Genomic DNA, 26,725 nt, shown 5'->3' on the forward strand with positions numbered 1-26,725 from the left:
TTTATGCTTTATTTTGATTTTAGTATTTATTATATCACCACTTGAAACAAATAATCATACGAGCATCCCTTAAGCCTTCTTTTTCATACTTTCAATTCCAGCTGTGACATAAAGGTAAACAGATGGCCCAGGGCCTCCGTTCCACCCTTCCTTCCTTTTCTCCTTGCTCCTAATCTTCCTCCTTCCTTCCAAGAAGGAGATTCAGGGAGGGGGATTCTACTATTCCCCTTGAAACTTCTGGAATAAAAGAAGGGAATTCAAATCATTTCATTGTTCTCCCATGCGTACTTTAAAAATTCCACCTTGTACCTCATTTGAAAATGCTTTCTTAACGTTTAATATGCTGAATTAAAGATATAAGAAATATGAGTTTGGAATCAGACACGGATTTATATGCAGCTACTCCGCTTTTTCACCGCATGACTCTGGTGGGTTACCTGCGCTCACTGGCAATTTTCTCATCTACATAACAGCTGTGTCTACCGACCTAACTGTGCCGCCTCTATATCATGGAAGCTGCCTAACTGGGCCTGAGAGGGCTGTGCTGCTCTGACGAGTAGCACTGATTGAAATCATTGCAACTTGAAACGCTATCGAGATTTTAGAGACATTTTCCATTATGCCACATGTCCCTAAACTCAGTGCAGTTCGAGTTAATTTGCTTCCTTCTCTCGTCTCATGACCATCTCTGCCTTCTGTTCACAGATGCCCACTTCTTCCTCCTCTCCAACTCTGCTAAACGACAACTCAGACATTTTAATGGCCCTGTAGCTCTTTGATCTCCATCTGACTGCAGCACCGTTAAGAGCGCTGGCAGTTCTGAATCAGCCACTAACCTCTTTTCCCCCTTTCTCTCTTCTCCCCAGGATCTAACTGAACTCCTACTCTTTCACATCCAGCCAACTCCCTGGCGGCTCAGTAGTAAAGAGTCTGCCTGCAATGCAGGAGACTCGGGTTCAATCCCTGGGTTGGGAAGATCCCCTAGAGAAGGAAATGACAGCTCACCCTAATATTCTTGCCTGGGAAATCCCATGAACAGAGGAGCCTGGCAGGCTACAGTCCATGGGGTCACAAAAGAATTGGACATGACTTAGAAACTAAAATAACAGCAACAGCAGTTGCCATCTTATTCTATTTTTCATATTCTCTCCCCACCCTACCCAATTGCTAAATAATTATGTCTTGATTATTGTCAGAACATATCATATTGCCATTCCTGTCTCTCCCATCATTTTAGCATTAGATCCAAGATAAAAACACACGGAATGCTCACCGTCAGTCCTTTTATCAATGTCTTTACAGTCATATTGGTGTCTAAACAGAGTTTTTTTTATAGATTCCTCAAGCAGAAATATTCCTGGGTTTTTGCCCATGTGGTTGTTTGTTCACTGGTGGATTTGTTTCCTTGCTTTATTTTGTTTCCTATTTGCCCGTTTTCTTTATACTTGAAAATCAGCTTGGCTGGATGTAAAATCCTTGGCTCACATTTTCTTTACTTGGTTACTTTAAATATCATTGTCTTCTGACAAGGCCTTGCTGTTGAAGAGCTTGATAATAAAGGTTTCCTTATAAATGATTCCCACTGTCTACCATATATAAAGTAGATGGCTAATAGGGACCTACTGCGTAGCACAGGGAACTCAGCTCAACCCTCTGCGGTGGCCTATAAGGGAGGAAAGTCCGGAAGAGAGTAGATATATGTGTGTGTGGCTGACTCACTTTGCTGTGCACCTGGAACCAGGACAACACTATAAACCAACTATACTCCAGTAAAAATTAATGAAAAACATTAATGACCCATTGTCTATTTTATTTTTCTTAGATGCCCAAAGAATGTTTTTAAAGTCCAGTGGCTTTTGATATTGGCTATCCTCAATCAACGTTCCCAAGTGCCTGGCAGTTCATTTTAAAATGTGTTCTTTTTAAGTTTTCCTGATTTATCCTTTTTCAGTTTTTCTTCTGTTCCATTGTTTATGTTTTCTCCCACAAAGATACATATTATATGTCTTTGTATCTTCTTTCCCTCTCTTCTGTATCTATTATTTTCTCTTAAATGTTTCCTCATTTGAAGTCTTTAAAATTTTGCCATTTTATACTTATATCTTTCTTAAGGAATTATCTTTTACATTTATTTACTCCCGTGTTACTTGTAGGAGTCTTTACTTCTGAAACATTTTAATCTTCCATTTCTAAATTCCTTCCTGAATTCTACTATATCTCTTTTCCAGTCATTCTGTTCTCCAAACATCTCATGTCTGAGTTTTTCAAATTGTGGTTTATGTTGTTCATCATAAGTTTCATGATTTTGTTAACTTCATATTTTAAAATTTTGTTAATTCTAAGCCCATCTGGAACAGTAGGCTATAGATACAAGGACATATAATATGATCACCTGTTTGAGGGGCATGTCTTTCTGGCATACATCCATGGTCCACAAGAAGTTAGTTTAACCTTAGTTATATTTTTCATGCGACATTGTATGGGATTCAGCACTTTTCTGTTGGTCATTTCTAAGTGAAATGAGTAAGCTAGGATAATTCTTCTAGCTTGATGGTCCTCATGCTCCTACTTTAGTTGTGTTCACAAAGTGATCACAGAAAATCGTCCTGGATTTCCCGAGATCTGACTACTCTGTTTTCTTTCCCCTCTTCCTTTTTAATTGGAACTTCTCATTCCTTTGAACCTTTGTTTTGTTTTTGTCTAACTCAACTTGGATTCTACTCCCAGCAGCCTTTTCTCGGAGCAGGATTTTTATCCTAGAAGGGAACTTCAATTTATAACTTTCCCAAGTTAATAGAGCCCCAAACACTCCAATGTTTTGTCCCCTTGCACCCACCCACCAGTAAACTCAAGTCTGCACAACCCATCCCCTTTTACCCCAGTATCACCAGATGTCCTCCGATGGCCCACTTCACTCTCTGCTATTTGGACCACTTGGTGGTGTCCTGTTCTTTGGTCATGAAGTGGGTCCATCATTTTCCTTCACGATGCTGACATCATACAGGTTCTGAAACTGTGGATGCTTGGTCCCATTCACATTTGGGATTTGTAAGGGTCTCTCATCACATAATCATGGGATTTTAATCTTTGCTATTCTAATTGATCTATCTCATACAGGGGAATTCAAGAAGATTCAAAAACTACATGTCCTCCTGAAGCATGTTTGCTAATGAACATACTTAAAAGGTGCTGTGTCCATTCCAAAAGGTTCTAGATGAGACCCCATTTAACCCATAAAATAGGTTATATTAGCATGTTCTGGGACAGGATCTACCTACCCACTAAAAACTATCCATCTATTAGATCAGCTATATCTATGTGAATCAGACTCATAGCACAGGACAATGTCAGTCATTAAATTAGTGGTAGAATGATTGACTGAAAAAAAAAAAATACAGTTGATGGCTCCCTAGATAGCTCACAAGAACTGAATTGAAAGATTACCACTCCCATAGTGATTGGAAAGTGATTATTTGGACACCACTAGACAAGAAAATGTGACAAGGGGGAAATGTCCTCAAAAGTAATATCTAATAACAAAAGCACCTTTATGACAAACGGTCATCTTTACTCACTTTGTCGCAGAAGACCTTGATCTGGCAGTAAGCTCTATGGATGGGTTTATTGCTACGATTATTGTAACTGTATGTATCAATCTGAATCATCAGAGGAAGTCCTTTCACTCCTTTCTGGGAGGAGAAATCTGTACTCAGGCAGTTCACGGTGATGAAAATCTGAGGGAGGAAGGAAGAAAGGGAAAAGGTCACAAGTCACCATAAAAAAGATCTATTAAAAAATGCATAAGCCTTAGACTTAAAACTAGAATATTAGACAAACCTAAAAGGACAACTAAAGAATATGTGGATAGTCTCACATAAAACTTATTGAAGACATGAAACTGATTTATTATAATTTCTAGTTATAAATTAATAAAAGTTTTGCCTTTATATTTCAACTTGAAACAGACCATTTAAATTTATCTTTATATCAGCAATGCCTTATTTTCCAAACATGCATAAGTTAGTTGGGTGAAACACTATCTCCTCTCAACATATTAAAACTGTAACTTTTAGTAATTACATCGATTTCTATAATCTCTGACCTGTGGGGCAAAAAAAAAAAAGCTACACAACATCTTCCTTTGCATCTTATTGCATCAAAACATAGTTATTTGTTTACACATCTATCTTTCTTATTTTCATGAGAGTATGAGATTTGAGACAATTTTTTATTATTTTTGTATTACTGGTACTTAATGTAGTGCCTAGCAGAGAATAAGCACTCAATAAACATCTGATGAATGAGGTCAATGAATTTATCTAGAAAGCCCACTAGACTGAGAGTCAAAAGCCCCAGGTTTTAGTCCCAGCTCTAACATTAACCAGATCTCAATCAAGCCATTTCTAGTCTTTGGTTTTCAATTTTCCCATTAAATCATTCTTAAACCCTCTCCAAAGAATAGACTATAAATGCTAAGATGCTTTGAACTTAGTGAAAAAGTAAAAGAGCTGGCAAAGTAAGACATGGAACAGGAGGAGGGACGGGTAGTAAAGACATCAGCATTCTCATCTTACAACATGAGGTATCGAGACAAGCAAAACGACATGAATCTGAAAAAATGGAACTGCCCAGGAGAACTAAAAATAATAATCTCATTATAAAATACTGAGAGGAATAGGAGGAATACAAATGATTAGATTTATCCTCCTTTTCTATAGTATATAGATGTCAATATATACCACTTTATCAAGGACTAGGGATATAAGGGGGCTTTCCAGGTGGTATGCTAGTAGTAAAGAACTCGCCTGCCAAAGCAGGAGATGTAACAGACTCCAGTTTGACTCCTGGGTCAGAAAGATCCCCTGGAGGAGGGCATAGCAACCCACTCCAGTACTCTTGCCTAGAGAATCCCATGGACGGGGAAGCCAGGTGGCTACAGTCCATCGGGTCGCAAAGAGTCAGTCATGACTGAGCGACAGCATGCACACAGGGATATAAGGACAGCACCTCGATTTATCTGGTGACTACATGAATAGAAGAGGCAGTCTCTGGGGAAAAACAGGCACAAGAGATTACATCCTTGATACTATTTTCAGTTAATACTATGTATTATTTGTATTCAACAGAAAACTTTAAACTCACTGTTTTAAAATTGTACAGTTATGTATTCTGAAAACCATTTCATCAGATGTATTATCTGACTCTTGTTTTATTTGGTCCCTTTGAAATCTTTATTCACCTTCAAACCCTTGTCCTAAAGCCTTTCATATCATAGCAACACCCCCAGAAAACACCCTGCAGAAAGCAAAGAGCCACTTCCAGGAGCTGCATTTTAAAAGTCATTCAAATTTTTGATCTAATTCATTTCAGGCCATATCCCTGGTTGGCCTTTTGTAATCCATACAACCGAATCTCTCATTGTTAGTGCTATATCTATATAAAGATCAGAGTCTTCCCTAATGGCTCAGATGGTAAAGAGTCTGCCTGCAATGCGGGAGACCCGGGTTCGATCCCTGGGTTGGGAAGATCTCCTGGAGCAGGAAATGGCAACCCACTCCAGTACTCTTGTCTGGAGAATCCCATGGACGGAGGAGGCTGGTAGGCTACAGTCCATGGGTCGCAGAGTCGGACACGACTGAGCGACTTCGCTTTATATAAAGATCGCCTTTTTCTGAGCCCCTTGCTTGGCAATAGAGACACACTAGCAAGGCAGCACACCACATCAATAGCAGCCAAGCCCAGAAGACACATCTTAGTGACATGCTAATCACAACTGTGGACACCATGACACAGGATCTCACTTCTCTAGCTACATCCGGAAACAAGTGCCTAAAGATGATCTAACCATAAATATGGGCATTCCATTCATTCATGCCTTTTCATTCATTCATTCTACAAAGATCAACACAAGCTCACAGTAGTTCAAACACGTTAGACACTGAGGATACAGAAGAAAGCAGATCCCAGTCTCATGGAGCTAACAGTCCAAGGGGAAGACAGATGAGCAATCCAGCAACGATCAATACAGAGTGGCCAGGGCTCCCCAGACAGAGATGTGTACAGAGGCCATGAGAACACAGAATACTGAAGTTGAAAGACACAAGTGAAATACACAACCCACAGAGATACTGGCCTAAGATCAGGGATTCCATAAATACTTGTTTATTATTTAGGAAGATAAAGACAAAGAGTAACTAGAGATGCAAAAGTCCAGTGATTTAGGAGAGCTAAGTGATGAAGACCACTCAGAAGGAAGATTCCATGCTGGTTTTTCCTACTGAACTTTCAGGGTAAAAGGAGACAGAAGATGTCCTGACTGCAGAGAACAGTCACTCACACCACAGATATTTTTACGTATCTACCATGACTGCAAGGAGATCCAACCAGTCCATTCTGAAGGAGATCAGCCCTGGGATTTCTCTGGAAGGAATGATGCTGAAGCTGAAACTCCAGTACTTTGGCCACCTCATGCGAAGAGTTGACTCACTGGAAAAGACTCTGATGCTGGGAGGGATTGGGGGCAGGAGGAGAAGGGGACGACAGAGGATGAGATGGCTGGATGGCATCACTGACTCGATGGACGTGAATCTGAGTAAACTCTGGGAGTTGGTGATGGACAGGGAGGCCTGGCGTGCTGCGATTCATGGGGTCGCAAAGAGTCGGACACGACTGAGCGACTGAACTGAACTGAACGGAACCATGTCTCTGAGGCTGTGCTGGGTACCAGCATAGGTACAACAACAACAGTCCCTGCAATCACAGAAGTTTGAGGCTAGCTTCCTCAGTGGCTCAGGGGTAAAGAATCTGCCCGCAATGCAGGAGATGCAGGTTAGATCCCTGGGTTGGGAAGATCCCCTGGAGGAGGAAATGGCAACCCACTCCAGTATTCTTGCCTGGAGAATCCCCTGGACAGAGGAGCCTGGAGGGCTAAAGTCCATATGGTTACAAAGAGTCAGACACGACTGAGTGACTGAGCAAACACACGCACGAAAGATTACAATAACTTCACTGAAACCAATCTTTAGGTCAGAAAATGAAAGCATACTTTTCTAGGAACACTTGACTTCTTAAATTGTGATTATCATTACTGGCGATGGGGTTTTTCTTGGCCAGAATGTATAACTAAACACAGCTTTATGTCAGCAAATCAATGCTCACTCTGGTGAGCTATGCAGTTGTTCCAATTTGGGGCTGTGTATTTCATGTAGAAATCTTCCTGTTGGTGGCTATGATTGACAGAGTCCTCAACCAGACTGGGTTTTTTCCCCTTTCCCTCATAAAGCCTCCCGAGTCCTGCAGAAGCCAGAAGAGAAAACTATTCGGTATTTTCCCAAGCTAATAGGATTCATGGTTGGCTCAGTGATTGATCCATATGCTTACTCGCCATGGACATACACCCAGACAGGCAGGAAGCAGTATTAATTGTGGCCTTGTCAGCCCAAGGTCTGGGCTAAGAAAGCTTAGCTGATGAAATATGTATATTTACACGGGCCACTTGAGAAGGACAGATCTATGGAAATAATAGATGCTTACTGGCAATATTCTGCAATACATGCACTAACTCGTCCTTGGAGGAGCTGTAACAACGAGCCACCCAGTAGAGAAGGTCTTAATGGTGAAATGAGCTACAGCACCCTGGACCCTACCAGGAGACAGTTAGACTTAGGTCCTCTTCAAGGAGATAGGTCCTTAGTAGAAGATCCAGTGGGCCCTCTTTGATTCATGGCAGCCTGGTTCTACAAAAATGTAAACAACACAAGACCCTACCTTCTTTTTCTGCTGTGTTATGTTACCAGAATTATCCTAACAAGTAGGGATTTTATAATAGGGTTGGCACTGCTTTCTTCTTGCCTGGCTGTCTGACCCGCTAGCAAAGCACGCTCTGTGTGTTTGATGGTATCAACTGAGGTCTCGCTGTGCTGCACTTAAAACCCGAATGGTTGAACTTTAACTGCAGTGGGTGGTAGAATGTGGGAGGGGAGCATGGAAGGACATTAACGAAAACCTAGCATTCATTTGTTTCATCTTGCAAACCCAACCATGTCCCAGCTCTAGACACAGCAGGCAAATGTGACAATGAATTTCTTGGAAGTTTATCTACAAAGCACCGTTTGTAAACGTGTATTACAGAAACTTGGGGAAAAGGTACACTTTCCCTCACTAAATGTTAATCCAAATGTCAAGCACAGAAAGTTCTTTTTAACTTTAGTAGAAGCCCTAATTATGTAAAGAAATGTTGTGAACAATTGGTCTGTCAACCAAGAGCTGTAAATGTTGTTTTCCTATAATTCTTACAGCACGTAATTTATTTTTTAGAAAAATGTTAACTGAATCAACTGTATCCAGGCGGATAATAGATACAATTTTAATTTTGTCATTGGTTCAAAGATTGATTCCAACAGAGAGATCGTTTGGAAAGGTACCAAGACCTTTTCAGAAACGGAAGCAGTCTCATGACAATTGACAATTTTTAATAAAAGTCACTTTTTGACACATGAATTACAACTCCCATTTTGTAGTTCCTACACAAGAAAAGTGACTTTATCTGGGTTATAATACCTCTCTGTTGTGTATCATGGGTATAATAAGATTTATTAAAATAAATGAAGAATTAGTGTGCTGTAGAAGTGCTACATTAACTTGATTATTAACTTCCAAGATTTTTCCAAGAGCTTGCCATTACAGTAAATAGGCCAATCTTGATCTACAAAGCAATTTGGGACTTAAAAAATCATAAGGTCTATGGTTTGATGGAAAGTGTTTATTTTCCTCTTTAAATAATTGTATTTTGTGTTTTCAAGATCCCCTGATTAGAGACCAAGAAAGCTACTTATTTCCTAAGGTTGAGACTCTAAAGAGCTCTTTTACAAGAAATTGCACACATTAGCCTCCAAATTACAGGGACACGACATACACCAAGAAATCCATATTTTCACCGTAAAACACAAAGAATATATAAACGCGTTAAATGTGCTCTTGCCAGTTTCTCTACTCTTTTCTTCTTGGTTCTTAGAATTATTAACGACCTTATAGATGGTTTTCTTACGTCTTAGCATTTTTTTTCCCATTTATATGATTGCATCTGGTGCAAGTGCAATGCCAAGCTGAGACACAAAGATAAACTGAAAGCAAATAATATTAACATGTGAAATCTCAGTCTTAGGCAATTATTTGTTTCCTCTATGCATTCATTCATCAAATATTTACTGAATATCTCTTCTCTGTGTCTGCCATTATGCTACGAGGTGGAACATAAGAATGCTGAGACAGACTCCCTGCTCTCAGAGAGCTTGCAATTTTGTTGAGAATCTACGAAACTCCTAGATTTCCTGATGCCTCTATTTATATAACACCTTTAGGAAATGATTACAACCTGAATAAATATGTCTTTATTTTCTCCTACGGATACCGTGAGTAGGCACAGATACATTTTTGCTTTACTCACATATTCTACCACATCTTCCATATTCCTTTAGTACTCAATACTCTCCATTTCCAGAATATACCAGGCTTGTTTCCAGCTGCCAGACTTTGCTATGGGCAGTGCCCTCTACCCCCAAAGCTGACCCCATAGATGATCACACTGCCTGTCCTTCCTCTCACTCAGATTTCAGTCCAATGCCAACTTTTCAGAAATCGCCGCCCTGACCATCTAGAGTTGTCTTCCTTCTCCTCCTCCCACAACGAGTAGCTCACCTTAGGATGCTGCTCTTTCTTGGTTTCTTCACAGTACTGAACTTTATCTGGATTTATCTTGTCTTTTATCTGTTTAGTACTTAATTATCTGTCTGCCCCATGCAGCTCTAAACCCATAAGAGGAGGGGCCTTGTCTGCCTCAAGCTCCTTCTGTTCCCAACGCCAGGCTCATGGAAGATACTCAACAAATATTTGTCTAACAAATTAAGAGAAAATTACTTTTCTAAATACACAGTTCCTCCTTTATCAGTGTTCTTGCTTTCATAAGCAAAATGTTCTAAGAGCCAAGAATGCTCTGAGTGAGTAGCTGAAGTTGTCAAGATAAAATGCAGCAGAGTTGGTTGCTCTGACCAGATTTATCCTCAAAAAAAATGTTATCTAGCTGTATATCAACAAACCCAAATCAAGCCCCAACTATATAGTCAAGTATGAATGTATATATGTACATATCATGTATGTCCATGTATACAAGCTAATGAAGATGATACACATGGATGTTAAAGGAGAAACAGAAATCTAAGGTGGGGCATTGCCCTTGAGGAAAAGGGCAGCTACAACATTCTCACTGTGATGGGGTATATAAAAATAGGAACTGGGGTGAATATCTCAGGGTATACATACTATGAGAACCTGAAAAAAAAGGAGACAGCTCAACCAGGGAGGATTTCCTATAGGAGTGCTGAGCTAGAAGGAAGAGAAATGGAGGAGAAGATCGTGCATGCTGTTCTCAAAAGAGGAAAGAGGCCAGGCTAATGGGAGAGGGGGGTTAGTGCTGAGGAGGTTCAGAAGGAGCCTGAGAAAAGGCAGTTGGGGAGGGGAGATACCAACCAAGATGTTTGTATCCTTGTGATCGAGTCACGGACACTTGATGAAGTCAAGTGTGTATCACTGAGGCCAAGGGCAGATAGACCTGTGGCCACAGTATCCAACATCCAAATTACCGAGAGGACAGAGTGAAGGCTGAGAAAAGACCAGGAGGATCAGAAATCGAGGGTCTGCACCCCTTCCAGAGGCCAGACCTCTGGAGGGAAGGACAGGAAGCTAGTTTGCTGGGGTGAGGGAGCCAGGATGTGAAGATGGGGAGGGAGCACCTAGCTGGGAAGTCTGGCAGAAGCAGGACGGGCAGGAGCATGCGCAGCGGGGCCATGCAGAGGTGTTCTCCCAGGATGGACGGGTGGTCACACAGCAGAGAGGAGGAACAGAAGGCTGCAAGGCTGTGGAAGGAGGCCCTGTGGGAGCTGAGAGTCCTGGAAACAGGGATTAAATGGGATCAGCTCACAGGTGAAGTTCTGTTGAGAAGGAGCTTTCTATGACGCTGGAGGGCAAAATGAGAGGAAATCACAGCAAGAAAGAAAAAAAAAAAAAGTACAAGAGGCTCAAAATTATGTCCCTGGTACAAATGCTGACTCTGTGGCCTTGGACTAACAATTGAACCTTTCTGGGCCTCACTGGCCTCTTCTTTTAAATAAGTATAACAATCTCTAGCTTAATACTGTGATACTTCAAGATCACGTTTTTAAAAATGTATTGTTTTTTGAATTAATTTTTATGCACGTATAGCTGCTTTACAAGGTTCTGCTAGTTTCTGCTGTACACGATCTCAGTCAGATATGGAGACTGAGGTCTCATTTTTCAACTATAAGATGCCATGAAAATCTTCGGCAACTTCCTATGACCACCACAGTCTCCATCTTCTCGGATTCCTGGTCACCCTGCCAGGCCTACTCAGAGACTCCAAGCTCCTCCTCGCCCCCACAGCACAGTCCACAAAGTACTGCCCCATACGTACACCCTCTGCAACTGCAGTCCCCAGTTCAAGCCCTCCTTCCGACCAGACCACTCCAAGAGCTCCCTGTCCAGACTCTCTCCAGGCATTTGATTCCAAATGGTTCCAGAGTGGCTATATTCACATTAACTTCAACAGAGAGATATTTTATGAAGGTGAATTGATCTGGAAAGCACAAACTCTATCACTGTGTGACCCTTTCAGAGAGGTGGAGTCGCAGGCTTCGCTGGGGAGAAAGCGAAGGTGTACCCTCCGGAGCAGAACCCTCGTGGCTCTGCAGACGGCCAGTCTCGGCCACTCGGCTCTGTCACCTGAACAGGTCTTGTGAAGCAGCACCTCAGGACAAGGAAGAATCTGGATATTGTGTAACAACGGGCGGGGCTGTTTCATAAATAATGAGCTCTCAGTGGGAGGAAGAAGCAAAACAGACTGAAAGAGCCACTCACTCAGATTTCTGGTTATCAGTTATGACTTTAAGCCTCTTCCATTCGCGTTTAACACTGAAAACTTGTTTTGAGTTTGTCATAGCTGAATCTAGCACAAAATTCAAAACGGTAAAACGTGGAAACCACACCCCCTCCCCTATCAGCATTGCTCCCCAACCAACAGTTTCTTGGGTATCCGTCACAGTTTCTAGTGTATCCTTCTAGAAACCTGCTATGCAAATTCATATCCTTTTCTTTCCAACACAAATGGTAGCATGGTCAACACAGTTCTGCAGCCTGCTTTTTTTTTTTTTTCACTTGACAGGACATTCTGAAGAGAGTCCTTTCTTTCTCTTTAAAAAAAACAAAAACAAAAACACAAAAACCCATGAATATGGAGTAACAATTTCTTTAACATGAGGCTGTTTTTAGCCTCTTCATCTTGTAAACCATGCTGCAATGCAAGCTTTCAACATGAGCACGTATAAATTAGGGACCGTAAGTAAAGGCCTGACCCCCACAGTTTTAACCTGACCTCGGTCTTCACTGAGATTGCTTCCCTCCAAGTAGCATCCTTACAAGCAGGGGTATGCTGTTCAAACCTGTCATGACTCTGCCCTCTGGGTCCCAGGTGGGAGGTCCAAGTATCTGCATTTGTAACCATTTCCCAACTTGCTGCTGCTTTCAGAGGTTCCGGCTGTGAGAAACCACCGCCTACCCACTTCGCCGGTCACTTCCTCCTTCTGTCCTGCTCTCCCGTACCCTTCTGTCCTCTCCTTACTGACCACTCCGTCCCTCTCTGCTCCCTCCTCCTCCACGTCCCCTAATGGGTGGGTCTAAAGTTCCCACCTTGAGCCTCTTTCACCCACCCTCCTAGCCTCCCCGCAGCATTTCGCCAGTCTTGCAACGTCTCTCGCGCCCCGCCACAGCCGCTCTGCCTTCGCGCGGAGCTCCGCGGTTCTGCTGGGCTGCCCAGTCTCTGCGGCATTTCGCCCGTCTTGCAACGTCTCTCGCGCCCCTCCACAGCCCCTTCGCGTGGAGCTCCGCCGCTCCAGGTTGCGCTGCGCTGCCCAGTCTCTGCGCCTGCGAGCGCCCTGTCCTGCTACCTGGAGCCCCTTCCCGGCCCCCTCTCAGATGCCGCTCACGCACCACGCCCTCCCTTGGGTCTTCGCTGATCCCACACCGCTGGTACCCTCTCTACCTGTCTACCCTCTCTATGGTATGTGGTCATAACTGTATTAATATCTTTCAACTTTTCATTTGCAAGCTTTTAAAATAAGACATTGGGGGAACTTTTAAATTAAAAATGTAATAGAAATGCTTTTATAAAAATAAAACGAATTAAAAGATGAAACTGTTTACAAAGCAGAAATAGACTCATGGACATAGAAAACAATCTTCTGGTTACCAAAGGGGAAGGAGGAAGGTGTAAATTAGGAGTTTGGGATTAACCTATACACACCACCATATATAAAACAAATAATCAACAGGGACCTATTGTATAATACAGGGAATTATATTCACTATTTTCTAATCATCTATAATGGTTATTAGAAAGAATTAGAAAAGAATCTGAAAAGAATCACAACATATACAACTGTATCACTTTGCTATACACCTGAAATTAACACAACATTGTAAATCAACTATACTTCAGTTTCCAAAAAATGGCTTAAAACATTAAGTTACCAAAAAGTTCCTGGCTACTAAGCATAAACAAAGACAAAAAGACAAGCCTCAGAATGGGAGAGAATACTTGCAAACAATCCTTGTGGATACTTATTTGTGCTCAAGAAAAATTTTTAATTTTTTGATTTAAAAAAACCCAAAACATCAGGGCTACCGTCCTGTCCAGAACTCTCCTCACCCTTTAATTCTGTTTTTACTAGAGGCTTTGTCGCTTTCCTCCTCATTTGACAGTCATGTACAGAGGTGTCTGAGTCCTCAGCCCAGCCAGGATGGCCTCTGAGAGCTGCAGACACCCTGCTTGGCTTTTTGCCTGTAAATCCCCACTGCCGGGCCCAGCACGTGACACACAGCAAGCAGGCTGCTTCAAGGGGATGCCAGCCCCTTCACCAGAGACAAGGTTGAAGACACTATGACCACTCCTCCCAAGACAAAAAGGCAGTATGGAAAGAACACGTGCTTCAGACAGACATTCCCAGGGTGGGAGTCTCCGCTCTACTGTGCATTCACCGTGTAAGCTCTGTGGACTTCAGTCTCTTCATTGTTTAAATGAAAAATAATAGCCACTTAAAATACGAATATTGCATAAGGCATATAAACAACTGGCAGACTGCCTGGTATATACCAATAAGTAAGCACTGAATAAATATTAACCATGGTGCACACACACACACACACACACACACATATCAGTCTATGAAATCTGTCTGCAGTCTCACTCTCCGCATGCACACAGCAGTTCATGCATGTGAGTTACGAGCCCTCAGCAGAATTCAGGCCAAAAGCCATGGATACTCCACATTCTAACAAAAGATCAAGCTGTTGATAGCTCTGGTGAGATGCTTTCCAAAGATTATTCCTTCCAAATGTGACTTAACTCCAGCTTTATAGCTTTTTCTGCCATCCATTACCTTATAAAACTGGAACAAAGGTATGGCTTTGTTGAAGTTCAATAACAAAGACTCCAGCAAATGTTTACCTTTCCCTTTTAAAGCTGCCTTCATCCACACCACGCCCCAGCAAACACATAAAAATGCCATTTGCCCTGCTTTGCAGTGTGTATCTTAGCCCCTCAAGACTCCTCCCAGGAGCCTCTCAATACTTTGTTTACTTTGGAGACCAAGGAAGATGCCTTATAATATTTCTCTTCTTCCATAGGATGACCTGTTGAAACCTGGGCTCTACTTAGGCAAAACATTAGGACATAAGGGACTTTCCAGGTGGCGCTGGTGGTAAAGAACCCACCTGCCAATGCGGGAGACACAAGAGACATGGTTTCAGTCCCTGGGTTGGGAAGATGCCCTGGAGGAGGATCCCCTGGAGGAGGAAATGGCAACTCACCTCTAGGATTCCTGCCTGGAGAGTTCCATGAACAGAGGAGCCTGGCAGGTTAGTCCATGGCAGGTCAAAAAGAATCAGACTCAATTGAGCACACATGCACACACATTAAGATGCAACTTTTTCTGAATTAGTAATATCCATCAACTCAATTTCATCCTGGACTGTCTGATACGCAGAAAGAGGACTCCCTGGACTGCTGACAGGAGGTCGGGGTCAGGGAAGCAAACTAGATCATGAACCCATGGACACTCAGGAGTGTGGTTTCCTTTGACCAGTTCTTTGGGTTCCCTTTTAATCCCTCAAACCAGTATTTACACATCTCCCCTTCTCCCTGGTATCAGGCACTAGAGTTTGGTAGGAAGGGAACACAGTTCATTCAGAAGCATCCCCTTGGAAGACATGATTCATCAAGACTATCGAAACTGTAACTTTCCGAAGCACTTTGCTTGACACACAGTGGAGCCCCATAAAAACTGATTAAATGTTTAGACAAAAAACAAGTGTTGAGAGAAAGAGAAAAGGAAGAAGGGTGAGATAAATTGGGGACAATTTTAATAGCTCTGCCATGATTTGGTGCTAAAAGTCTTTCAATAACCTTACTTTTAACAAAGACTGAACAATTTGCAGGGTTCAAGAAGGTTAGAAAACCTGCATTTCCTCCAGTTTACTGCCTTTTCATAGGCTGTGACCACAGCCCTGGCACTGGCACCATCCTGTCTCTGATGCTACCAACACTGAGACCTGAGGATCTCACCTGAGGGGCTGGTTTCCTTCCCATCAGGAGTACATGGAGTAGAGCTGGCTAGCGGACCACTGGCTGTACCTGGAAAAGACAGCACTGGAAAGAGAAAGGGCTGACCCACCCAGGAAGAAAAGGAAGAAACCTGGACCTCACGTGACAAAAGCAAGTCACCCAATACGAGAGCTTTATTTATGTCTCACAATATGAAGCAGCTCATGACACGGACCACATCCAATGTTCTTATGTCCAGTAAAGGAATGCTCAAAATTCTCCAAGCCAGGCTTCAGCAATACATGAACCGTGAACTTCCAGATGGTCAAGCTGGTTTTAGAAAAGGCAGAGGAACCAGAGATCAAATTGCCAACATCTGCTGGATCGTGGAAAAAGCAAGAGAGTTCCAGAAAAACACCTATGTCTGTTTTATTGACTATGCCAAAGCCTTTGACTGTGTGAACCATAATAAACTGTGGAAAATTCTGAAAGAGATGAGAATAACAGACCACCTGACCTGCCTCTTGAGAAACCTATATGCAGGTCAGGAAGCAACAGCTAGAACTGGACATGGAACAACAGACTGGTTCCAAACAGGAAAAGGAGTATGTCAAGGCTGTATATTGTCACCCTGCTTATTTAACTTATATGCAGAGTACATCATGAGAAACGCTGGGCTGGATGAAGCACAGTTGGAATCAAGATTTCCAAGAGAAATATCAATAACCTCAGATATGCAGATGACACCACCTTTATGACAGAAAGTGAAGAAGAACTAAAGAGTCTCTTGATGAAAATGAAAGAGGAGAGTGGAAAAGTTGGCTTAAAGCTCAACATTCAGAAAACTAAGATCATGGCATCTGTTCCCATCACTTCATGGCAAATAGATAGGGAAACAGTGGAAACAGTGGCTGACTTTATTTTGGGAGGGGGGGCTCAAAAATCATTGCAGATGGTGATTACAGCCATGAAATTAAAAGATGCTTACTTCTTGGAAGGAAAGTTATGACCAACCTAGATAGCATATTAAAAAGTAGAGACATTACTTTGTCAACAAAGGTCCGTCTAGTCAAGGCTATGGTTTTTCCAGTAGTCATGTATGGATGTGAGAGTTGGACTGTGAAGAAAGCTGAGCGCCAAAGAATTGATGCTTTTGAACTGTGGTGTTGGAGAAGACTCTTGAGAGTCCCTTGGACTGCAAGGAGATCCAACTAGTCCATCCTGGGGGAGAGCAGTCCTGGGTATTCATTGGAAGGACTGATATTGAAGCTGAAACTCCAATACTTTGGCCACCTGATGCGAAGAGCTGACTCATTTGAAAAGACCCTGATGCTGGGAAAGATTGAAGGCGGGAGAAGGGGACGACAGAGGATGAGATGGTTGAATGGTATCACCAACCCAATGGACATGAGTTTGAGTAAACTCCAGGAGTTGGTGATGGACAGGGAGGCAGTTGATAGGGTCACAAAGAGTCAGACACAAGTGAGTGACTGAACTGAACTGAACTGAACTGAACTGATTCCAGTGAAAAGACCAAAATAGAAACCTGTTCCTCCGAGCACTAAGCAGCATCTTAACATTCAGGTAATTCTCTGTGGTCACATGAGAGAGGCCTTTGTAGCGCATCGAGACTGGTTTCATCTTGAAATCACTGTGAACCGAGTAAAGGGCTGTGGACAAAACTAAGGGGCCTGGTTTCAAGAATCTCCTTAGAAATTAGGGAGAAAAGGGAGCCTGTAATTAGGGTTTGTGAGCTCCTGCTCTGGGATGATGTCATCACCGGCGTTCGGTGCCAGGAATCAGAGCTTACCGCTCTTTAATAATTCAATAGGGGCTTGCCTGGGAATTTCTCATCTTGGGAATTAGTGAGCAACAAATCTACTTTGTAGGTACTGGATTGGCTGTGGGGAGAAAGAAACACTGAAATGACCTTGCAAGTGGGAGTCACGTGAAGAAACTTAGCCCTGTAGTCCTCCACTAGAATCATAAGGATGGAACTTTAATACTTTGTCAGCCCTGTGCGGTTCCCCTTCCTGTCATTTTCCAGCTGAGAAGCTAAAGCTAAGAAGGGGGAAGACACAAAACCAGCTATTCCTATGCCCGGAGACCTGGCGGCCTGAGCCCCATTTCAGTGTTCTATCTTCTTTATTATCCTGTGCCCCGCCCCATCAATTTCCAAACTGTGACTGCAAGGATGCTCAGAACTCACCTACCTGGATGCCACTTAGGTCATTCCCAGGGACCCTGGGACACCCGTTCACATTACAAGAGCTTCTGCTGCTGCTAAGTCGCTTCAGTCGTGTCCGACTCTGTGCGACCCCATAGACGGCAGCCCACCAGGCTCCTCTGTCCCTGGGATTCTCCAGGCAAGAATACTGGAGTGGGTTGCCATTTCTTTCTCCAACAAGAGCTTCTAGACAGTGGGAAAAGGCTCTGGCCAGCAGGCGTCATTGTGCAGAGACACTGTGGTGTAACCAGCAGAACCGGTTCTGGGAGGAAAAACTCTGCAGGAATTCTGCCAGAACCACACTGCCCTTGAGACTGGCAACGAACAGTGTTAACACGTTCCCTGGCCAAATTTTCCCCTGTAATTAAATTAAACTAAGTGATTACAGTTTCACGTTCTTTCTTTACTTCTGTTCCCACTACAGGAGAGGTAAGAACAGAATGTGGGTCAGCAACAAAAGACGAGCAGTGTTCTGGAAAAAATCCATAAATTTTGTCATCAGGTCTTGATGATGTGTACGTGGGGAGACTACCAAATATCAGACTGTTTTATTCTGTTCTTTTAGTAAATGCACCAAAACCAAAAGTGAAAGTGAAAGCCGCTCAGTCATGTCTGACTCTTTTGTGAACTCGTGGACTGTGGTCCACCAGACTCCTCTGTTCATGGGTTTCTCCCAGCAAGAATACTGGAGTGGGTAGCCATTCCCTTCTCCAGGGGTCTTCTTGACCCAGGGACTGAACCTCGGTCTCTAGCATTGCAGGCAGATTCTTAACTATCTGAACCACCAGAGAAGCCAAATGTCCAAACAAAAGCTACCTTGGGAAGACACATGGTTTTCTCAAATGATGCTTACATGTCTCAAAGAACATTCGTAACGTTTCTTCAGATACAGCATACTTCAAAGCTGGTCTTGTGCAAATATATATATATTTGTATGTATGTATGTTTATATTTGTATATGTATATATCAATTTATATGTGTATATTTATTTATATGTATATATATACATTTGTATACATATCTTATATATACATGTATATATGTATATTTATATATGTGTATGTATATGTGTTTGTGTATATATATGTATTTGTATATGTAAACTTATATAGGCATATATAAATTTAATAAATTATATATATATGTAATTTTTACCCTTGAAATGGTATTATTCAAATTGTTGGTATATATTTACATTTGGACCCACGTGATTCTGATTTTTTTTTTAATACGTTCAAAGATCAAGATTTACTACACTGTGTGTGTTCCAAAGGTAGGCACTGCAACTCTCTGTACGGGCACCAACTCAGCCTCTGTGCGACCTGCTGCCAGAGGAGCCAGCGGAGGGTGATGGCGTTGCTGACTGCCCCGTTCCTCCCTGTGTCAACCTCCCTGTGTCACTGCTTCCCCTAACCCCGAAAGCCAATAAAGAGGTAAACTGCATATTCGGTTGCTTGAGCGGGTGTGATTCAGGCATGGAAACTCAAATGTTCATGAGGACCAGGCAAGGGAGGTTCCAGGAGGGAGAAAGGCAGAGAAAGCATTCAAGAGAACAGTTGGTGCCTCACAAGAGCCACTCACAGCCTTGCAAACACTCAGGCTAATGTTGCCAGAGTCCAAAAGAATCTGGAAACTTGGATTTAAAAAACAAAAATCTGATTATTAAACGCGGGCAAAATATTTTAAAATTTGGAATAAAAGTACTTAAAGTGCGTGAAACCCACATACATTTATGTTCTGTGGACCATATGAAGGTGGTGGGTCACAAATTTGTGTCCTCTGGCCACACCATAACCAAAGCAGCAGGTGACATTGAATGGGGCACCGATCCCGAAGCCTCCAGTGGATTTCTGTGTGGCTGTTACCAACAGGAACTCGTAGGCCAAGGCAACTGCTTCTGAGAAGTCCACAAAATGAATTATAAACAATTCCACCGTGAGAGGGACACCTTTCATGCCTTGCTTTGTTGTTGTTTCATCGCTAAGTCATGTCCAACTCTTTTGGGACCCCATGGACTGAAGCCTGGCAGGCTCCTCTGTCCATGGGATTTCCCAGGCAAGAATACTGGAGTGGGTGGACTTTTCCTTCTCCAGGGGATCTTCCAAATGAGGGATCAAACCCACGTCTCCTGCCTCTCCTGCATTGGCAGGTGGATTCTTTACCACTGAGCCAGCTGGGAAGCCCTTTATGTGCCTTGCTTTGTTGAAAACTTTTTCCCAGTTGTGTAATTGTGGGGTTATTTTTGCAGCCTGCTTATTATAAAATCAGTTATATTTAAAGAAAAACCTTATGTCCTGCAGCCTGAAAAAAGAAATCTTCTCAGCCTACCTAAAGAAACGAATTTAACTTTTATGGTTTTTCTTTAAAAGTTCTCCCACTAGTTCAGCAAAATCCTTTGGAACTATTTCTATTACTTATCCAGACTGTACACGATTACAACTACCAAATAATAGCTACTAAAAATATGTATTAAAGAAACAAGTTATGCTACAACAAGCAAGTACTGCCATTTGTCAAAGCATAGGTGAGCGTAAATGTGTCAGCCTGGAGCAATGCACACATACAAACACACATATTTAAACAAGACAAGTGAGCCCTGCCTATGGGGAATGAAAGAAGAGTCAGCTACACCAAATTAATTATCTCATTGGTTGACCAGAGAGCCACCATCATTTAAGATGTCCCTTCCGGTTTCGACATTTTCTTTAAAAGGTTCTATTGACTGGTGACAGTTAATACATGCACATTCTAGCAACTTATTATCAGATTCCATGAAAAGGAAAATGAGGGGTGCAGTTTCAGCTGGCTTTACCTTGACAAGGTATTCCAAAGGTGGGATCCCATTGTCTTCACAGTGGATGGCTGTTCTTGGACCTGCCTCTCACTCCTCACACACTGCTGACCCCCACCTCCCTCGGAGGCTGAGTTTTCACACATCAAACCCCCCAAGCACATGCTTGGTACAGCAGAGACGATCGGAAAAGTTGTTTTGTTTTTGCTTTGTGTAAGGGAACTGAAGCCCAGAGGGGTCAGATGCCTTGCCAAGGATTCCAACTCCAGGCCCTGACACCACCGCACAGGCTGCCTCTCCCTTACCCAGCCCAGTAATCTAGCCTCTGGGAGAAGTGAAGGACCACAAGGAGGAGGCCCCAGGCTCGGGTGAGGAACTCGAGGCGGAAGCAGAGGAAAGCCTTGAGGAAAAGCTCTTCCTGCCCTTCTGTGAGGTCCCTGAGTTCCCAATGCATCGCAAGGCCTCCCTCCTTCCCTCGGACGCACCGAGCCCCCGGAACGTTCCCTCGGCCGCTCTGGAGCTCTGTTTCTGCTTGCCCATTTAGGTCACCTTTCTTGGGCCTAACGCCAGTTTCATTTACTTTGTTTTATACCTGAGTGAAATGAGACACTGAGCAATTCATCTTCATCTCTAAATCATGCCCACGAACTCCCATCCAGTTTCCTTTCTCACCCGGCCTTCCCCTGCTCGCAGACAATGAAGCATTGAAATCGGTTGTTTACGTTGACCTTTTCATTAATTCGAAGACAAAGTCTTCTAACGCCTGCCTAGATGGTAAGTAACCGAAGCAGAAAACAGCTTAGGGTTCATCTGAAACCTTCCCTTTGGTGCAAAATGAAGCTTGAGAATCAGAAGGTACAGAACCCAGGATGAAGCGTGGGCGCAGCCACAAAGTTCAGTTTCCATACACTCAGAGACTCATGGCTGGAAAGCAAGTCTGAGTATCCGCAATTCTTGCATTTTTTTACCCAAATCCATGCAATGGTGGATGTCTATCCTCCAGAGATTTTTACCTTTGCCCTTCTTAACTGTGCTGGCACCAGAGAGAAATAAGAAAAGCCTAAGGTCAACAGGAAAGAAATGGCTCAAGGTCACAGTGATGGCTTTTTCTCAGGGAGTGAAGTTCAGAGACCTGCAGCCCTGCTTCTTCCCTTGACCAGGTGAAGCCTGGAAGGGGCAGGAGTCAGAGTGGGGTCGTCCAGCTGCTTACCTGTGCAGACAGAAGCTCTGAACGCCATCCTGCCTCTGAAGAAGGAGGCAGTTGCAGAGGTGTTTGGGGAAACTTCAGTACAGGGAGAAAAGATTTTTAAGCCCGGTCCTGTCAGCCCCTAGTGATAAAATGGAGCTTGGGGGCCTGGAGGAACTGGGAGGGACAAGGGGCCTGGCCCTTTCAGCGGGAGGCCCCAGAGAAACAGGTACACCCCTTTGCCTGTCAAAAGGCAATTGATTTAGCTTCTCGGTAACTGAATGTGTGTGACTTCTAGAGAAATCCAATAGGTTCTTTTCCCATTTTTCTGGCTCAAGTTAACAGATCTTTCTCTACTCACAGAGGCTTTTGTCAAAGAATCCGCTGCAGAGAAAGGCTGTGATACTTAAAAGGTATGACCAATGAGTCAATGCTACTTTCTCACTCACTTTTGCTTCTTCATTCACATCCCAGGTGAAGGAAACAGCATTATAGGCAATCTCTTCGATGTTGCCAATCGTATTAAAGCTCTCCTTGTAATCAGCTGTGACATGAAAAAAAAAAAAAAATTAAGAGTCAGTGTTACTGGTGACATGTATTGAAGCATCATTTTCCAATGGGGAAATTGCAACTTTGTCTATTCGGCTGACTGTTGCCATGGCAACAGTTAAGGATTTGTGCTTATGGATAATCTTTTACTACTATTTACTCTATAAGAATGTGAGCCCATTCCTGTATTAAAACGGTAAATCTGGGAGAAGCAGTGTTCCTAAATGATTTGTTCATTAGTTTCATTTTTCATTCGGTTTATAAACTTCTTCCCCCCGAGTCCCTCGTCACGTACCCACTTCCTCTCCTACTCTCTTTTCTGCCACTTAATTTTGCCAGCAATGCCAGACTATTTTATAGGGATCGTTTTGCAGGACAGAATAATCTATCAGCCAGGCAGTGTCTTCAGGGCTTCAGTACAGAAATCCAGGAGAGTGCAGAAAAATTTATATTTTTTTACTTCTTTTTGGATTTAGGTACAGAGAATTGAGTGAATCTGATTCAGTTCATTACCATCCACCTGTCAACTTAAGGCCCTCTCATTTATTTATGTAATATTTATTTATTCCTTTTTATCTCCTCTGTCCCCCTGCCCCCACAATAGCTATTGACACGTTTGCTCTATATGCTTATGAAATACATTGGGTCGATCTGTCTGTGTACATAGCTTTCATTTTCACAAACTGTGCCATGCTATGACCAGGGTTGCCAGCTTTAGCAAATATTTGGACCATACTCTAAAAAAGTATTTGTTGTTTGTCCGAAATTCAAACTTAACTCTCCATTTTATCTGGCAACCCTCACTATGGGCCTTTTCCAATGTAACCACTTTACGGGTTGCGTGCCTCATCCTGGCTGTGGCTGCACAGAATTCCATGGTGACCGTCAACCACATTTACTTATCCCCTCTCCCCAGAGATGAGCCTTCAGTAATTTCCAGCTCTCCGGGACCGCAGACAACACTGTGATAAAAATCCTTGGTCTTCTGTCTGCACTGTCACTGCCTTAGTTGGTCTTCAGGGGTAGACATGATATTCTTACTCTTAATTCCCACTACTACTTCCTGAGGCTTTAGCTTATGCTCACCATCTGGATTTTCCCTCTACTCTTGGCCTCCTTGGATATGACAGCCTACCTTCACTCCATCTCTTGTGTACGAAATAAACACCGACCACGTCTTGCTTGGCTGGCATCATGGTAAGGCCCATCTGCTTTTCTTTGAGATCTGTTTCATTCACAGCTTGATCACCTAATCACGTATGTTCTTTTAATCTAAATTTCTATAATTATTTTCTAAAATGAAAACTCTAATTACATGCTTTTAATAATTTTTTAAGGCTAAAACATACACCATGACCTACACTATCCTTCACAATCAGGCCCTGCATACTTCTCTCTGCTCATACTCCGGCCCCACAGTGGGGGTCAGAGCAAGGCACAATGCTGACCGTACTGGAGTCTTTTTTGTTTATAAAATCTTTGCGAATGTTTTTCTAAGTTAGGAGTGAGTTGTGATGACTGACTTTCAGGGTGTATAAAGCATTCTTTGTCTATAATATCTGACATGTTTCTAGTCAAATGGTCATTTCCTCACCTGTGTCCTAAGTGGCTCTGCGACTCCAGGGTTGGTGGTTTCTTGAGGTTTCAGCAAGTTCTCTACGTGAATGCTGCAAATTTTTGAAGTCTGCTTTCCTAAAATTCATATATCTGATCGTTTAAACCATTTTCTCCTCATTTATCACAAAATCTAAATTCATGTGATCACTTGACAAAATTTTACTTACTTTTTCTTATTCATACAACAGACTTTGTGTGAATTAGACTGAGAGAAGTAAGACTCCTATTTTTCTATCCATGCTACAGCTGCTGCTAAGTCGCTTCAGTCGTGTCCGACTCTGTGCGACCCCATAGACGGCAGCCCACCAGGCTCCCCCCGTCCCTGGGATTCTCCAGGCAAGAACACTGGAGTGGGTTGCCATTTCCTTCTCCAATGCATGAAAGTGAAAAGTGAAAGTAAAGTCGCTCAGTCATGTCTGACTATTCGAAACCCCATGGACTGCAGCCTACCAGGCTCCTCCATCTGTGGGAGTTTCCAGGCAAGAGTACTGGAGTGGGGTGCCATTGCCTTCTCCGAATAAAATAAAGTCCATAATACTAATGAGCTCAAAATAATCCAGAATATAACAAAGTCAGTTTGCTTTTGTGTTTAAAAGAAAAAAAAAAATTATTATTATTACTGGGACCTGGATTGATGGGTAACTGCAGGAAAACCTACCTCGATGTGCTCTCAGAATGGCCTTGGATGCATTTCCTGTAAAGGGTAATGTTGATCTCGACTCTGACCAGAATTCTAGTTCCCTTCTTTCTCACCAAATTTCTCCTTTGGGGGCCAATTCAATGGGTACAAAGTGGTATCTCAATGACATTACAATTGCATTTCTTCCATCACCTATAAGTTCAAGCATCTCTTCACATCCAGGATAGCCTTACATAAACTGCCTATTCACGCCCTTTGTCCATAATTTTATTCATTTCTCCGGGGAAACTTTAAGGCAAGACTATGGATCTTCACATTTTAAATAAAGCACACACGTTTTAACATAGACGCTTGTGTGATCACCATAGGAAAGTCACAGACCATGAACAAATAAGAAAAATATTGAAAAGCAGGCATAATTTTCTCACCCACTACAAACACATCTGTGTAGCCTTCATTTTTCCTACCTCAGTCTCTGTCTCCCTTTCTCTAAAATATGTAAATATTTTATACAATATTGTAACAATTATTTTTTAATTTGCTACTTTCCCCCTGTAATACATCTTCAGCATCTTCCCACATCACTAAATAAACTTGTTGATAATAGTCTTAATGGCTAAGTACTATTATATTGGATTAAGATAAAATGCTATAAACTTTATTTGCTCTTCTTGATCTTGTAAATGATGTCTAATACTTTGCTACCGTAAATAGCACTTCATCTAATTATCTTCATGGCCAAATAGCCATATATACTTCACTTTTTCATTAATATATACTCTCAGAAGTGAAATTAATAGGTCAAAAGCAAAATATTTTCGAGGCTTATAATTCATTTGGCAAATTGCTCCTGGAAAGGTTAAAACAGTTTATATTCACAATAACTGTATGACTTCCTGTTTCCTCAAACTGTCTCTTTCCAAGTTGGTATGCAAAGCAGGTTACATTATTTTATTTGCAGTTCCTTGATTGTTAAAGAATAGAACAGTCTTCCATTTGGCTTCTGGTTCTTTGTGTTTCTTTATATTCTTTCTCTTTGTTTTTAAAATTTACTCATTTATTGCAACAGTTTATTATTCTGTCTTTTGCTCATTTTTCTCTAAGGGAATTCAAATTTTCTTGATTTAAAGTAAATATTTAAAGTTAAAGAGATAAAACAGAAATCAAAGGAAAACCATTTTATATCCTAAAATTTTACAAGTCTTTATGACTATATTTCAGATGATTTTAAACACAAACCTGTGTTTTCAGCAGGCCAATTTCTTAAATTTTGAAATGAGGAAAGATCACTGAACTTAAACAAATAGAGTTCCCTGATTCTTCATGCTATCTGTTTTAAAAAATAGTCTTACAAGCCTTTTAAAAATCATCAATCAATCATAAATTTAAAAAACAAATACCATATCTAGCAATAAAGAGAAATAAATAAAAGTGGTTTGGTCAAGCACTTATTCTAGATCTTACAAGTTTTTATTTTTCCATACCTTCTCTACCTGAAAAATTTCTCCCCTAAAAAAATGTTAGCTTAGAAAAGTAAAGAATTTTAAAAACAAAGGCAATACAAATACAAATAAAATTCATTCTGGGTCCCCTAGTTTTGCCCAGGGAATCTGCCAGTTTCTCTCCATCATGTTCTCTTGTAAGGCCTGTCCAACTCTTCTGCAACCCCATGGCCCACCAGGCTCCTCTGTCCACGGGCAGAATACTGGGTTGCCATTTCCTTCTCCAGGGAACCTTCCCAACCCAGGGATCAAACCTGAGTCTCCTGCATTGCAGGTGAACTCTTTACCACTGAGCTGCCTGGGAATCCAATTTCCCTTACTCAGTCCACAAATACATTGAATAAATATTTGCTCTGTGTTCCCTATATACCAGGCAGCATCCTTACACTTGAGATCAGCAGAGAAGACGAGGTCCCTGATCTCGTGGTGCTTACAGTTCAGAAGGAGACAGAATATAATTAAGTAGATTAATAAATAAATGAACAACACCATTATATTTAATATGCTTCAAAGAAAAGGGGGCGGCCTTCCCTGGTGGCTCAGCT

General features: G+C 42.1%; 1 protein-coding gene across 3 annotated transcripts in view; it reads right to left on the reverse strand.

Annotated features, from left to right (window-relative positions):
- The window catches only part of GRHL2 (grainyhead like transcription factor 2), a 172,324-nt gene that overhangs the window by 43,913 nt on the left and 101,686 nt on the right, over positions 1-26,725 (reverse strand). For all 3 annotated transcript variants that reach the window (XM_027973164.2, XM_027973163.2, XM_042254430.1), the window contains exons 8-9: positions 22,322-22,416; positions 3,576-3,734 (exon numbers count right to left, since the gene is read on the reverse strand). In XM_027973164.2, the coding sequence (XP_027828965.2) occupies positions 3,576-3,734; positions 22,322-22,416 (254 nt within the window). The remainder of the gene's footprint in view (positions 1-3,575; positions 3,735-22,321; positions 22,417-26,725) is intronic.

Source organism: Ovis aries, chromosome 9 (genome assembly GCF_016772045.2).
Source record: "Ovis aries strain OAR_USU_Benz2616 breed Rambouillet chromosome 9, ARS-UI_Ramb_v3.0, whole genome shotgun sequence".
Lineage (NCBI taxonomy): Eukaryota > Metazoa > Chordata > Mammalia > Artiodactyla > Bovidae > Ovis > Ovis aries.